This window comes from Oreochromis niloticus, linkage group LG12 (assembly GCF_001858045.2).
Source record: "Oreochromis niloticus isolate F11D_XX linkage group LG12, O_niloticus_UMD_NMBU, whole genome shotgun sequence".
NCBI classification, from domain to species: Eukaryota; Metazoa; Chordata; class Actinopteri; order Cichliformes; family Cichlidae; genus Oreochromis; species Oreochromis niloticus.
Window position 1 is genome coordinate 1,457,921 of NC_031977.2, and position 16,336 is coordinate 1,474,256.

The 16,336-nt window shown below is 38.9% G+C and overlaps 1 protein-coding gene across 1 annotated transcript in view; it reads left to right on the top strand.

Moving 5' to 3' along the window:
* The window catches only part of crb2b (crumbs cell polarity complex component 2b), a 35,158-nt gene that overhangs the window by 2,527 nt on the left and 16,295 nt on the right, over positions 1-16,336 (top strand). Inside the window, exons 2-7 of the mRNA XM_003455044.5 lie at positions 6,457-7,152; positions 8,212-8,407; positions 9,920-10,059; positions 11,011-11,196; positions 11,301-11,414; positions 14,209-15,144. Of these exons, the coding sequence (XP_003455092.1) occupies positions 6,457-7,152; positions 8,212-8,407; positions 9,920-10,059; positions 11,011-11,196; positions 11,301-11,414; positions 14,209-15,144 (2,268 nt within the window). The remainder of the gene's footprint in view (positions 1-6,456; positions 7,153-8,211; positions 8,408-9,919; positions 10,060-11,010; positions 11,197-11,300; positions 11,415-14,208; positions 15,145-16,336) is intronic.

The following is a 16,336-nucleotide window of genomic DNA, read 5'->3' on the forward strand; positions in this document are numbered from 1 at the left end:
TTAGGAGCCCAGTCTCTTCTGGTGATTCAATAAAATTCCTCTGAGCTCAACTCGTGCGTTAGCCAGGGGCTTCCCTTTATCTGTGATTCACAGTGCTGCTGTTTCCTCATCCCTGCAGCAGTACTCTCTGTTGACTTTGTGGTGCTGTTGCCGTGAATCAGGCTAAACACATTTCGACTGCCTTTTACATCTGGGAAGAGTGAAACCAAATTTGATTTTCTAGCAACACACCTCTGTCTACTTCCTTTGTAATGCACCCATCTGTGCACAAATGTGTAGTCACCTATTTGTGAGAACTATTTGAGTCACTTAACTCTAGTTTTGCTGTTTTTAGTAAGTTAGTGAAATAACTTTAGAAATCTATTTTTTAATGCCAACATTTCATTCGGTTAGAACTGGCAAATTTATAACATTACCAACTCTCTCCTTGGTAATGTTATAACTGAACTGAAGCAGCTTCTCGGATGAGAGGTGAAACGTCTTCAAGCAACTCAAAGAAGTCCAGACGCTTTTCTTTCCAAGCTCCTTAGACTACGATGACCTGGATGACTGAGAACCTTCACAGACAACTCTCTCCTTGATTACTGGTTGACCATCATCACTCTTCAGGAGCAGGTGTTGTGGGGAGGAAAGCTGATCATTATCTCCACTCCTCCAATAAAGGGGCTTCCTCATTAGGGTCTGGGGGTTGTTTCCACCTGGGCAAGTATCAACTGTGTTAGCCGGTTGGTCTTGTTAAGTGGGAAGATATGTATGTGAATCATATTCAGTAACACTAAAAATTGTTCTAATGAACACAAAACAAAAATAACATTTGTTTGGGTGATATTGACCCACTCAAAATCACCATGGCTACCTTTAATGAGGATCATCCTGAACCAACCCTTGTGTCCAAGGTTGTTACGGATATAGTTTCTTAGCTCCAGGATTTCCCAATTTCCCCCTCATTATTCTCGCTATTTTATAATAATGCATACATTTTTTTACCTGTTCCCTTTTTTATATATTTGTTTCCCCTATTTGTTTACTAGTACTATTCTTGATATTATTATTTATTTTCCTTTTTCTTCTCCCCCTCTTCTTCTTTTTCTTCTTATCATCATTAATAGCGGTGGGATTATATCATTATTATTAGTAATAATATCATTATTAGTTATATTCATTCAACTTAGGGTGAAAAATTAAGTTGAGTTTTGAAGCTGGATTTCTATTCGATTCAATGTAATAAAACTGAATTTTATTTATATCAAATTACCAAATTACAACAGTCACATCAATGCACTTTTTGTAGGGGAAAGACCAATAATGCAATAATACAGAGAAATCCCCAACAATCACATAAACCCCTCGGAGGAAGCACTTGGTAACAATGGAAATCTCTGGCAGTTTACTTCAAATAAACCATTCCTTTGCAGATGGTTCAAGCTAATTGATACAATTCACCAGTTCCCTTTGACACATTGAGCATTTGTCTAAAATACATCTAAAAAGTAGATAAAATGATAAAATAAAAACGAGTAAATATGTAGGTAACACCTACCCATTGTTTTTGTTTTAAACAAAATGTATTGGTATCTTTTTGGCTGCGAATCGGTTGTGGTCGAACGTCTTGACAGTTAAATTTTTTCCCCAGTATGATAGTGGGCATGCTGGTGCACTGGATGGCACTAGTGCCTCATAGAAAGAAGTGTCTTATATCAGATCCTCTTTCCAGGACTGTTGCAGAAAAAAAGATATTCTTTTACTTTTCGACCAAATTTAGCTGTTAAAGGATTTCTTTTTCTGCACATTTTCAACTTCTTTTGACAACTTTTTGTTATGTGGGACAAAGTTTGAAAAATCCTATTCTAATTAGCATTTAAGACATCAGGAATGTGTTTGTTTTCTTTATAATATCTTGAATTATGCACATTTAGAAAAGCCCCAGATTTGCTTCAGATAATTAATAACTCTCTACTTCAGGCAACAACTAAATGCTTTATAATGCAAAACGTTCTTTTTCATGTCCTTCAGTCTGGATTTTGTCCATACCACAGCATTATTCATCCAAATAGTGATGAGACAAAATCTTCTGTTTTGGTATTACCTGATCACAGGTGATAATATGATACTGCTGGATAGAGCGGAAAAGAGGGTAGGAGTTTCTTCGACTGGTTCAGGTCATGTTTACATGAGAGGCACTACTTCATGTCACTTTATAACTATGAATTTGAGAAAAGCCAACATGTGGAATTCCTCAAGAGACACACTAAAATTATTTGTATTTTACTACAAAAAAAGTATTTTGTGAGCTCATTGCTCAATGTTTTAGAGCTCAGAGTTAAAGTATGGTTTAGGTTCAGTGTTAGGAAATCTGTGAATACAAATCAAATGAAAATCTGACTATTATCTGAAAGAGGGATAAAAAAACAAGAGCATTACACTGAGTCAATATCCTTCTTCTCATTAGAGGGAATGGTCATGGTCTATGTTAAAGTGAAGACTCCCTAAAGAGACATGCTGAGGTCTCTGGAGAGCGTCGGCAGTTTGACATCACTCTACCTGCTAACAGTCCACGTCTCTGCTTAGTGTTATTGTTGGATCAAGAGCCTGGTACCAGTCAGTGTCAGGGATCGACCCTGTGCAGCCGTGATCTATGATGTGTTCTGTGATGGCAAGGGGGTTGATGGGCTGTGTGTGTAGGAGGAGCTGTTATCATCTCCCTGGAATGTGTGAGGGGTTGACGGAGTTTGGATGGAGTGAGGACAGCAGTTGTCCCTGTTTGCCCACTTCTACAGTGCTGATGAGAATTACAGCCAGTGCAGGTTAAAGCCCACAGTTCTGATGGAGTTCAGCTTTCTATACTAGTCTGGGGTGGGGGTTGGAGGGAGTGAGCCGGATGGAGGTTAAAAAAAGAAAGCTAGAAAAATGATGATGCAAGAGAGACTACACAAAGTAATATCTGGCTTGCTGCATTTCTGTCATTGTTCTGGATCTGGTGACCCAGTGTTCATGTGTTTTTGAGTTTTTGTTAATATTTCTTGGTTTTGTATAGGTTAGTTTTTTGTGCTGATGTTAGTGTTTAATCTTCAGGTTTTGGACTGTGTTAATTGGGTTTAAAAGGATTTTCCAAGTTAGATTAGATTCTCTGAGTGGTTTATGTTTTTATTGTACGTTTGGTGTTCTTGTTACATCGTTTAGTTTCTTGCTCTTAATAATCACAACTCTCCTCCTGTGGTTAGTCTCTCAAGATTCGGTGTTCCCCATCCCCATCCTCTCGTTATCCTACCTGTGTATTTAAGTCCTCAGTCTCCCTCTATTTGTTGTCACGAGCTCCGAATTAGCTGTGGGTTCTGGTCTGGTCATGTATACCAATGTATGGTTGTAGTTCCAGCTCACCTTTTCTTTAGTGTTGTTTAGTGTTCATGTATTTTACTTTTAGCTTGTTTTTCTTGCAACAACATAACTTGTGTCACAGTCGCAGGCCATTATCAGTTGTAATCACTTGATTAGATATACCTCATAAACACCCTCCTGTCCCCATTAAACAGGAGGCTGTCTAACTAATCAGAATTAGAGATAAAATATTACAGCATCTATAGTTTAATAGCTGCTGTGGTGGCTTCTACACCTGTAATAGTAAGAATGACAATACTACTACTACTAATAATAATATTAAGTTAATAATAACAACAACAGCTTTGCAGCTGGTCCAAAATGCCGCAGCACGTCTCTTGACCGGCACTAGAAAGTATGATTCTATCACCCCTGTTCTGGCCAACTTACATTGGCTTCCTATTAAATATCGAATTGATTTTAAAATTTTATTTACCTATAAAATCCTAAACAATATGGCACCTGACTACCTAGCTGATCTCCTCTGTCTGTATAGCCCTAAGAGAGCACTAAGATCATCGGGCCAGCTGCTCTTAGTGCAACCTAGGTCTCGGCTGAAGACCAGAGGAGACCGTGCCTTTGCCATTGCCACACCCAGGTTATGGAATACTCTTCATCTTCATATTCGCGCATCAGATTCCATTCAGTCTTTTAAATCACGTCTAAAAACGTATTTGTTTAACCTGGCATTCAAGGCTAATTAGGGTAATTTACATCTGGCTTTGCATTTAGATTATGTAATTATTTTATATTTTATTTATTTTATTCATATCTGTAATTTATATTTTATATTGTGATTTTTATCTGTATCATGATTTTACTGGAAAGCACTTTGGTGTACTTCGGTCTTTAAAATGTGCTATATAAATAAAATTTGATTGATTGATTGATTGAACAACAACAACAACAATAATAATAATAATAATAATAATAATAATGATAATAATCTTCATCATCATCATCTATAGTAGATGATTCTCTGCTAGACAAATATAATATATTATAGACACTTATTGGATGTGGTGGATTTCCTTTATCTGATTTCCTTAATTGCATTTGTAAATAAATCAATCATGTTTTAGATGCTGCTGAAATGTGTTGCGCTTTGTATTATTCATACAGCCTACCTACATTTTTACATACTGTCATCAGGACAATTAACTAGCTTTGTCTATGAACTCTGAATAATGTCCTTTAACCATTTGTGTTGCTAAAGAGTGCACAAACATTTAACTGATCTAGTTGGCTAGTAGTGCACATTGCTGCTTATAATGAACACTGAACAGCAAAAGGTCAACTCAAGTGTTTTCCTGACTAATATGTCTTTGGACTGTGGGGTGAAGCCAGAGTACCCAGAGAGGACTCATGCAGACACGGGAATAACAAACTCCACACAGACAGGCTTCAGCCAGATGGTAGATTTGAACCCAGGACCTTCTTGCTGTGAGGGACTGTAGTGCTAACCACCTTGCTGCCTGTAAACAGTATAAGAAATATATAAATATTTTGTAACTTTCAGATATTCAAGTTAAGTTTTATTATTTTCTTAGATTGAATTTTTTTTAAAAATTCAAACTCAAAAGGCTCACTTTAGACACTCAAATATGAAGACTACGATTCTTTGTTTTTTAAGAGTCTCCATGTTGGATTATCGGCCTCCCTTTAACACTAGCATTGTAGTCTGTCTACTCCTTCACTACAGCCATCAATCTTCAGTCTCATTCTCTTTTCCTCCTGTTTCCAGTCATTATAAATGTGATTATTCATATTTTGGTCATAAATGAGCATGCTGGGGCTTACTATCAACTACGAAATTAAAACAGAGGAAACAAACAATGCAGCACTTCTCAGATATGGAAAGCAGAAAGGTGGTGGATGGAGACGTGAGACACTCATGTGAGGAGGAAGTAAGAGCAGATAAAGAAGGTGATAGGAAATGCATGTGAGAGGAACTGGGGGTGTTAAAGTGGATACAGTGGGAAATGAGGACTGTAGGTGTTGCAGGGAAGATATAAACAGATTGTTACTGGGAGGTTGTTAGCAGTGGTACACAGTGCCTGCCATTTTATTGGGGTGATTTTATTCAAAACACCTTACAGTAATTCCATAAATTTGTGAGTGTAGATGTCTGTAGTGAAAATCCAACAATTGTTAGGAGAGCAAGGCGTCACAATAGGCTTTCTTGACATACAGGTGTTTCTTCTGCCTTAGGGGCGATAAAGAGTAATTTTACAGCTAGACCGAAACTTTGGAAGAGCCTATTATAATGCAAGGTTCAACATATAATCTATAAAATGACTTCTTGTTCAGTGCAGTCGGGGTATTTTGTTGCAGTTCCCACATTTGTTCTTATCATTGCTATACAGGCTGAGGTTAAATAAACATCTCTGCAGGATGCTTCATACATTTGGAGATGGGGTGACATCAAACCTCTCCTAGTCTCATTTACACCTCAAAGGTAAATCCTCCCTTTCAGCAGCAAATGTAGAATGATCAGTTAACCTGACAAACATTTCCATGCTCCAGTAAATGATCTGTGTGGTATTTATCACAATTATCTATAGTTTTATCAGATAAATTCAAATAAATTACAGACAAAATTACACACAAAATATACATAAATAAACTGCTACTAATTTTCACTGATTTTAGAGGAATATGTGAACAACATCTTTCATAGTTTTTGTAAAGTTTCAAAATGGTTACTAAATACTGTGTCCTGTGGACATCCATTATATTGACTAGTGTTTATAATACGTGTTAATATAACAGGGGCCTCGATAAATCACAGCACTGTGAAACTGGAGACAGTTCTTAGTTAGTTAGTTCTTCTCACTTTGCTTTAGCTACTGATGGTAAATGTTGCAGTTTGGTTTAAAGTGATGAACTGGGACAAACACTGGTCTCACTAATGCCATGACGTACAACACTAACAAAGACCTTTATATGTTTGAGTTGTAAGCAAATTTGACTAAACAGCCCTTCTAAGAGCTGAGTTAGTGAAGAAACCTCTATCACAAAGTGACAGTAAAGAAATATGATTTATGTGTTCTTAACAGGAAGTTTGTCTTTCATTTCCAGGCCTGCTGTGTACAGCAGCAGAAGATGCATGCTTATCATCTCCTTGCAACAACGGCGGCACTTGTCTCGACCACTTTGGCGACTACGTGTGCCTTTGCTCCAAAGAACCAGTGTGGTATACAGGTAAAAACTGTGAGGACCTGTATGATGCCTGCATCGATGCAACTTGCAGCAATTGTACAAGCAAACGTGGAACTGGCAAGTACACCTGCCTCTGCCCGGATGGTTTCGCAGGACTCAATTGCACCCAGGGTGTTGATGAATGTCAGAGTAACCCCTGCCAGGGTAATAAGTCCCACTGTGTCGATGGAGTCAATGGCTATTCTTGCCACTGTCCAATTGGTTTTGGTGGTGAGGACTGCCAGGATAATGTGACCAAATGTTCAGAGGAAACATGCCAGAATGGTGGCACCTGTACAGACATCCCTGACACTGGGCACCTGTGCCAGTGTGCTGCAGGATACCAGGGGACAAACTGTGAGGAGAACATAGACGAGTGCCAGTCGGAGCCCTGCCAGAATGGAGCCATCTGTAAAGATGGAGTGAATGCATACCAGTGTTTCTGTGTGCCAGGATTTCAAGGCTCCCGCTGTGATTTGGACATCAACGAGTGTGCCTCCCGACCCTGTCAAAACAATGGCACGTGTTGGGATGAGGTAGATCACTACAGGTGTGACTGTGCTCCAGGCTATAAAGGTGAGCAGATATTTGAAGAACGTCAGGTTTGCAACAGGCAGAGCTTTTGAAAGGAGAAGCATAGTCCAGGAGCTTCATGTGAACATATTTTAAATTTACAGCTTTAACTGGCTGTCCTAGGATTATATTACTTTCCCAAATAAAAGTCCAGTAAAATTTAATTACATTTATTTTGGGTCATTTAACAGTAGCAGTGTAGGAAATTAAGTAGTCTGTAAATTTATATATATTTCTGTGCCAGCTGTAATTCTTGTCTTATTGTAATCATACCCATTTAAATAACTTTTGTCACTCCCAACAAACATGTAGGTGTAACATAGACCAGGAACTGTTTAATAATTGTGTCAGATGGGACTCAAATTCTGGTCTTCTTTTTGAAAGTCATGCAGTTATACCTCCTACCACTGGCAAAATAGCACTATGGAGCACTACCCTGTATATCAGAAAATTACACTAAATGAATACCTGATATGTTGAAATGTAACCAAACATGAAAGGTTGGGAATGAGAACAAGTTGCTGTAGACAGCAGGAAATGATCAGATTTCAGATTATTTATTTATTCCAGCAGGATTTGCTCCAAGCTTATCGCTCAACAAAAATAAGCTATATTTAAATTGGTAAGTCATCCGTAAACATTCCTCAATAACCTACAAAAGGATGCTGGGGTAGATGGGCTGGTAGAAATACCAAGCAGTGGTACAGGGTAGCTGCAGTATTGAGACTGCAGAGCTAAAAAGAGCTTAATTGGGAGGGTATATTTTGGAATATGATGTAAAGAGAACAAGACATCTCATTGTGTATATCACAGTGTAACACAGTGTGTTTGACTGAATCAGTTAGCAGGCATTGTTTAGTTTAATGTAGTTTCGAGATCTCGAAACTCTACAAATTAATTCCGGTGAGTAACCCAGAGCTGTATAGCCATCCTCAAACTGCTGATCCTACATCTGGTTAGTCGTTTCCAATTGGTAAAATGTGATCATTGTGGACATCTATGACAATGCATTGCCAAATCTCATGCCCTGGCCCTCTGCCATCCCGGCTGTGTCCTCTGCAGGGATTAACTGTGAGGTGGAGATCGATGAGTGTGAGGTTCGTCCCTGTCAAAATGGCGCCACCTGCCGAGATCATGTTGCCATGTACTCGTGTGAGTGCGTGGCTGGGTTCCAGGGGCAAGACTGCGAAGTCGACATTGATGAATGTGCCAGCTGGCCCTGTCTAAATAAAGGAAAATGCATAGATGGTGTGAACAGGTAGTATTTCTTTCAATATACTGAATATACTCTGGATGTCACTAATGTGCTGCTGTTTCCCTAAACTTAAACTTGAGTCATATCTCCATACTAGAATGATTAGAGTTGGGGGTGGGGGGTGTCCCTGACATGCCTAATTTTTCTACAATTTAACCCTCTACAAAGTAGTTTACTGTGCAAATGACAAAAATAAAAACAAAGCAAATTGTTTTGCTATTTTGATATGTAGTGATATGTTCTGTAGCAAAATAATTATTCATTTTTTTTGTAAAGTGACAACATTTTCTACTGTTGAAATTTGAGATTGATATTAAATACTGTGAAGGTAAATGGCACAGCTGCCAGTGATTTGATTATTTGATTCCATCACCTGTGTCTGAAGATAAAAACATATGTAGTACAAACGTGTAGTTCATAAAAGTGGTAGTACATCAAATAAAATGAACCATTTCTGCACAGTGTGGGCATTCATCAGTGCAACAACACAACTCATAATGCTCATAATCACGGTAATCAAACCTTATAATTTAGCAGGATAAAGGTAATAACCAGAATATTTAATAGTCAGGTGGACTGAAAAACAGAAGATAATTGGTGTTAGGAAGAGACTAATATATGTTAACATAAAGGTCTTTGGCCTGGGAAGGCCACTGAGTCAGTCTGTGTTGTGTCTGCCCAGGACTGTACGGCAGACATTAAAGTTGATCAAGGACAGGAATTAATCCTCTTACTGTCTGTCATGGTCATAGTCATCAGACAGCTGTAGGTGCTGTGAATACATGGGACAGTAAAACGTCTTTTAACAGCATGGAGTGAAGAAGACAAAGGATCTAGTAGTTTCACATTATAAGCATCAGTTTGTAAATCTGACACTGAGTCAGAATCAAATGAGTAAACATCAATTAGAAAAAAAAATAGAAAATGTGTTATATAAGTTAATTGATTTTCTGATGAGTTTCTGCTTTACTGGCCTGCACTCAAGTTGCTTTTAACATTTCAGAAACTCATGTATTATTTTAAGGGGGCTTACAGCAGCGAAATGATTTTGTCAGTGTAATAAAAGAAGGAGTTTTACATTCTTCTTACAGCTGAAAAAAGTGGATTTATAAGAAATCAAGTCAGTGGTTTTGATACTACTACTCTTTGATCTGTCTGCATTTGTAATATTAATCAAATATAATTATTATAAATTACAAAACAAAACATTGTTACCTTTTGGATAGTTTTTTGTAAAAAAAATAAATAAATAAAAAAATCAAAACATTGATTCATTGTTTCAGCTTGTCACATGTTAGCACTTTATTAATTCTTTTTCAAAATTTCACTGACATTTGTGTTTTGTGTACAATGTTGAGATCAAGTGGAGATAACAAGATACTTGGAGCCCAGTGGGATGTTTTCATCTTAAAATGCACTCTATCTCAACCAGCTACAACAATGCAACAGTGATCTAATATATACTATGATAGACATGCTCAATCAGTCTAAGACTGCCTATCTTGTCTCATTTAGCTATGTCTGTGACTGTGAGGGGACAGGCTTTGTAGGCGACTACTGTGAAGAGGATATTCCTGAATGTGCTTCTGACCCCTGCCAGAATGGAGCCACGTGTTTGGAGGGGACCAATCAGTACAAGTGCCTCTGTTGGCCAGGTTCGTTGTGGTTCAACTTTAAGGCTAGTATAAACCAACTCTCACCGTGGTTTAGGGCCTGTGTTTTATAACTACTCACCAAAAATGCTAAAAATTGGAAAAAAAAATAGAGCCATGTAAGCTGCGGGGTTTCCCATGCATAAATCAAACTGAACAAAGGAGTTGAGGACTCTTGAGTCTGAGGAAGTGAAGGGGCCTAAAGAGCAGAGCTACCATTCAAAAGCAGGGAAATTCTTTAAAGCAGGAGGACGTTTTCACAAACAAAGATGCAGACTCGTATGTTGAAGATGAGAAAAGCTAAGCTCATCCTGTACTTGTTTAGCAGGTGTCTCTGATTCTGATTAATTTACACTAATTTAAAGCCTTTTAAAAATCACGTGAATTATAAAAAAAGCTGTGCCCCCATCATTTGAAGGTCAAGCTATCCAATGAACTGTTTTTTCTACCAGGCTGTAAACATGCTTTTTAATGCTGTTGTGTTGGATGTATCGTATCAGCTTCTGAACAACAAATTCAGAGATTATTTATAACTTTGCATTGCTCAGCACACTTAAAACACTGACATGCTTGCACAGTTTTCTGCTTTGATTGCTTAGGAAACAATCAATCCCATATCTAATGGAAGAAGGTTAAAGTAGAAGCAATATCCTACTGAAAAAGGAAACATTAACTCTGTGTAGTAACTAAAGAACTACCTTTAGAAAAGTCAAAAGCCGAGGGACTTGAATATTTTACTGAAATATTTATTTTGGTTACATTTGGTCCTCCTCAGAAAGTATTTTTTAATATATTTAATATTTGAATATTTAATATTTTGCAGTTATTGTAGGACTAAGGCAATATAGCATAATGTTCTCACGACCATGTAAGTATGTTGACAGACACTGAATATTATTATAAGAATAAGTATATAATGTATTTGTGTTTATGTCCTAATGTCTGTGCGACCAGGTTACGAGGGAGACAACTGCCAGGTGGATATAGATGAGTGTGAGCAGCACCCCTGTCACAATGGTGGCAAGTGTTTTCAACGCTCAGATGTCGTGAACTACAGAAAGCTTCCTGAACTCAGCACTGCTGACTTCAGCTATGATGTGGCCGCTGGCTTCATCTGTCATTGTCTGCCAGGATTCATTGGTAAACCAGACTTACGGCAAAAAGCACTTGAGTTTCTCTGTATGTTGCCTCATTGATGTGAAGGTGACATGGATATAAATATCACTGATATAATCTTCTTGCAGGAGACGACTGCTCTGTTAATGTGGATGAGTGTGAGTCTGCTCCATGTCAGCACAGAGGAAGCTGCCAAGATCTCGTCAACTCTTATCAGTGTGTCTGTCGAGATGGCTTTACAGGTAGGAGAAACCTCTTATCAGCTATTTAATTTTACCCCCTAACAAGTTGTGTTTTCTGTTCTCTTCCTTCAGTGTCACAAAGTAGAGGCTGTTATATAGTCTGTCAGGACAGATGATATAGAATCAGTCCAAATGATTCTGTGCTCAGGAAAAACAAATGTTAGCTTTGTGTAATCTGTTAGTTAGCCTCTCCTGGTGTCACAGTGGTGAAGTGTGTGCTTGAGCCCTGCCTGCACTAAAATATCACTGTTGGCTGGACCAGAAACAACAGTATCTCTTTAAAAAACTATTTTCTTTTAAATATTTCTGCGTTTTTTTTAACCTCATGGTCCTTGTTTGTGTGACAACAGAAATTTGAACTAAACAGTTCAAACTGAACATTTTCATTAGGAGTCAGTGTAGATGGATTACCTAAGAATCTTCAATGCCAAACAAAAGTGCTTTCAAACTACTGAAAACAAGCGGACCCACATAAAACCCACATCAAACGCTAATATTGAGGCCCAGAAATCTGGCCTGGAAGTGATGAGTCCAGCCAAAGGCTCTCATCAAGAAAATTGGAGCCTATTTCCTAACAAAAGACAGTAGAGGAAAGGAGTGGATGAGAGGGAACATGATATAGAGAAGCATAGCAGAAAACAACAAAGCCAATAGAAGGTGCCATATGCCAGGCGTTCATCTTAGGCATTAAATGTGGGTCTCTTAAGAAATTTGTCAGGAGGGAGGGGGGATTACAGCAAAGCTGCTTAGTAGCCTAATTAAAGTCCAATGAATAAAGGACAATAAACAAGGACCTTATCCAAATGATACATATGTCATGTCATTTTCCTTGCACCCATTCTTTTTTGGTACTTGGTGTGTGGGTTTTCCATGGTTCTTGCAACACTTAATTGATGTTCTTTTGGTTCTTCTGTGAATTTAGACTCTTCCTTCTTTTGAACTGGGATGCTAGATCATCTGTTGAAGGACTTCTTATTTTTATTGTGGTTGAAAATAGCTCCTCATGACTGTGGCTGAAATAATGGTCCATCCTATACTTGTTCCCAGCATGTCAAGTACTGCTATTTTGTCAAAGCCCCTGGTATCTCAGACGGTATCCTGGGTGGCTGTGGCTCAGAAGGTAGAGCAGGGCGTCTACTAATTGGATCTCCTTGGGCAAGATACTGAACTCCAAATTGCTCCTGATGTGTTCATTGGAGTGTGAATGTTGGCTAGAAAGCACTTACATAGATGAATGAGACATGTATAAAGCTCTTTGAGTGCTTAGGTAGAAAAGTGCTATATAAATACCGTTCTTTTTTGCAAGTTAAGAGATTCAAGACTTTAACTGATGAATCATTCTTTTCAAATCTTTAGAAATTATAGGAGAAAATGTTGATATAGAGAAATTTTTATAGATTTAAAAAGCTTAGAAATTTAAAAATCAAATAACTGTTAAATGACAAAGATTTAGGAATAAAATAATTGTTACATATCACATTAATCTGACCACCACTCCTGTTTTTACTGGTGCAGTGTTCAAAACTATAGTTACTGCAGTAAGAAGCATGCCCAGTTCACTGCTACTAATGATTTTGCTGTGGAGAGGGTCTTTGGGTTCTTGCTAAACAAAATGAAATATAGATATATATTGTATATGTTATTATATAGTCCAGTGCTTTTCAAACCTGGCCCACACACCTTAAACACTGAACATGCAGCACCTCCTGCTGGCTCTTTCCAGGAAGTACTTGCCACTAGTGAGTAACTACAAACCAGCTCATGGAGCAAGGAGGGGACTGCAGCACAGCATTCCTGTTGTCATACACTGACAGGAGCCAGCTGGAGGCTGGGAGCTAATCGCTTTGATAGTGCTGAGCTGCAGATAGGAGTAGGAGTATAGGGTGTGAGTGAGGAAGGAGGAGGAGGAAGAAGGGAGGGAAGGAGGAATTCACAGACTGATGGAGGAGGGAGAAAAAAGGCAGAAGAAAAGGTGGGCAGGGCTGGTGTAATCACTTCTGCCTGTCTGCCTGGTACAGAGTAGAGAAGAGGAGGCACCTCTGGTTTATGTGTGTGTGTGTGTTTGTTAGAGAGAGAGAGGGACTTGGTTATGTCACTTCACTCATCCAGTGTGAGCAGTGTGTTGTCCATTGCCTCAGTGGGTCATGGAAGAAAGGAGGTTGATGCTGTTGCTGCTGTGCTGCTGTGGGCCCTGGTGGGTAACAGGTATGATGCAGCACTCTTTCATTACATAGAAGAGATTTGCATAGAGTTGCAAGGTTTTTATGAGAGCGGCACATTGGCAGACTGAAGGAACAGCTTTAGGACACCTCAGGTTTAGAGTATTTTAGAGGACTAGGTTAATGCAAGTTGACTGCTGCTGTTGAGAGTTAATGTTGAACAGAGTTTGAGAAGGCGCTGACCACCGATCACACAGATAGACTTTATTTCCAATACAGAGGGTGTGTGTCGTACACGGCTAACAAATGCAATATTTAATGGTTCAGTTGATGCAGTCAACAAGACAGTCACTAAGTTAACTGTGTTAGGGAGATTGAAGATCCTATTGTTGTCTAATTGTTAAATTAACAGCTATTTCCTCAGGTCATTTCCTCATCTGTAAATCGCACTAGAAAGCTCATCCCTTGTCTTCATCTACATGTGTGCTTCACTGACTTGATATCTAAGAGATTTAAGTCATGTTGTAGTAAAAATCTGATCCATGTGAATGCATTTTTAGCATGGGAAAGTTGGACAAGTGTTGCTGGAGTAAGCTGCAGTAGTTGACACTAAATGTCAGTGTTTCCTCATGCAGGTGTACACTGTGAAGTAGACATCAACGAGTGTGACAGTAATCCCTGCAAGAACGGCGCCACCTGCGAAGACGCTGCCAATTTCTACAGGTGTCACTGCCCTGTGCTGGAGCCTGGCCATGAGCCCTGGGGGGGGCGAGACTGCGACGTCAGGCTCGTTGGCTGCCGGCAGCACCAGTGCCAGCACGAAGCAGGCTGCGTCCCTGTTTTGATCAAGAATAGTGAACACAGCTACACCTGTGTGTGTCCTGCTGGCTGGACAGGAGATCACTGCAATACCTCCACCACCTTCTCCTTCAACTCAGAGGGCTACGTCCATATGCAGTTGCCTGTTTTCAAGAACAAGACAAAGCCAAATGTTCTACACATGCAGCTTCGATTCAGGAGTACTCTTCCTGACATGGTGCTCTACTACCGGGGCACCGTGGAGAACTTTGTCTCTCTCGAGCTTGTCAAAGGCTCCCTCCTAGCAAAGGTAAAATCAGGGAAGGTACTGTGGGCCAATTTCCCAGGCCCAGTCAATGATGGAGAATGGCACACAGTAACCATGACCATGGACGAGAGATTGTTTCTGGCTGTAAAAGGACCCAGCTGTGAGGAAGGATGCCAGGTAAAGAATGAGGGTCGAAACCATCTGATCTTCCTCCAATCCAGCTCCTTCCAGCAGCTGCATATAGGAGGGGCACCACAGAAATATGTGGGCAACTTGTCCAATGGAAAGGCATTCATTGGCTGTATGGAAGACTTTCAAGTTGACTATAAGCTGCTGCTGCCTCAAGATCTCATCAGGGAGGAGAATATGGGCTTGGAACTGGGATGTACCAAACAAGACTGGTGTGGTGATGACCCATGCATGCAGCGTGGACAGTGTGTGGATATGTGGGTCGGTGCTAGCTGTCAGTGCCATCGACCGTACTATGGAGAAAACTGTGAAAAAGGTAGGAGTAAACATCTCACCTCTCCTTTGACACAAAACAATCGGTTCTCTGGATAAATGAACAGAACAGGGAAGAACTTCTTAGGTTTAGTAACTCAACACACACAATCTAAGGTGTCTTAGGGTTACGGTTAGATTCACATCTCTCCCTTTATTTGGAAATTTTACCTATTGAGTATAACTAAATGGAAATCTTACTGTGAACTGCGAGGTCACAAAAACAGACTTGATTCAAATGTTACATCTTCTTCTGCTTTTTTTTTGGCTGCGACTAAAACTCAATCTTAACACAACACCATCTGTAAACATGGTTTGATCTAGTGGATGTTAAGAAGTTACAAGTAACAGCTTTAATGCTAGCTGCATCTTAGTCAACAGCCATAAGTTAAAAGAAGCAAATATTCCAGTCAAACCAAAAGCACTGAAAAGTGACTCCAGGGTTATATTAAGCAAAATCCCCTCTTGCCAGCTAGGAGTAATAGCCACCAAAACTAGAATTGCAAGAGGCAAAATGCAAACTAATGATTGATAACGGCAAAGCAAGTTTTTTTGTTGGGTTTTCTTTTGCACCTTTCAGTAAAACTCAGCAAAATGTTTTATTACACAATGGATTCCTTTTAAATGATAACATCTGTTAAAATCTCTGTTAAAAATGTTAAAGTCCAGGCCACGACACAATTAATGAGTCTTCAAAATGGTTTCTCATTGCAGTGGTGGAATAGTAAAGCTGGGTATTGTTCAAATTAGGTTCTGTTTGAGGTGATTGTTGTTGTTGTTTATACTATAGAAATAAAATAAAATGGAATTGTATGAAATTGTTTCAAAAATACCGAGTACAGAATATAAAGTAATAAAATATTATGTATTCACAAAGCAGAAAATGACCCAAAATGCATTAGTTAAAAACTGAGTAACACCTTTTTATTGCAGTTGTGGTTACTGCATAACTTGGCATTAATTTAAAGTAGTTTAGCCAATTATTTTTAGTTTTTGAATTAAAGAAATTACTGTTTGTTTAGCATCTTATATGATATATCACACAAATAATCATAATGAAATTAGAATATCATAAAGAAAGAATGTAATAGTAAATGCTACTGATGCTACTGAAAAGCTAACTAACCACCCTCTGCAATCAGCCTAAGCAATTAGCCTGATTCATACATGTAACAGTGCTTGTCATTTGTTTAGTA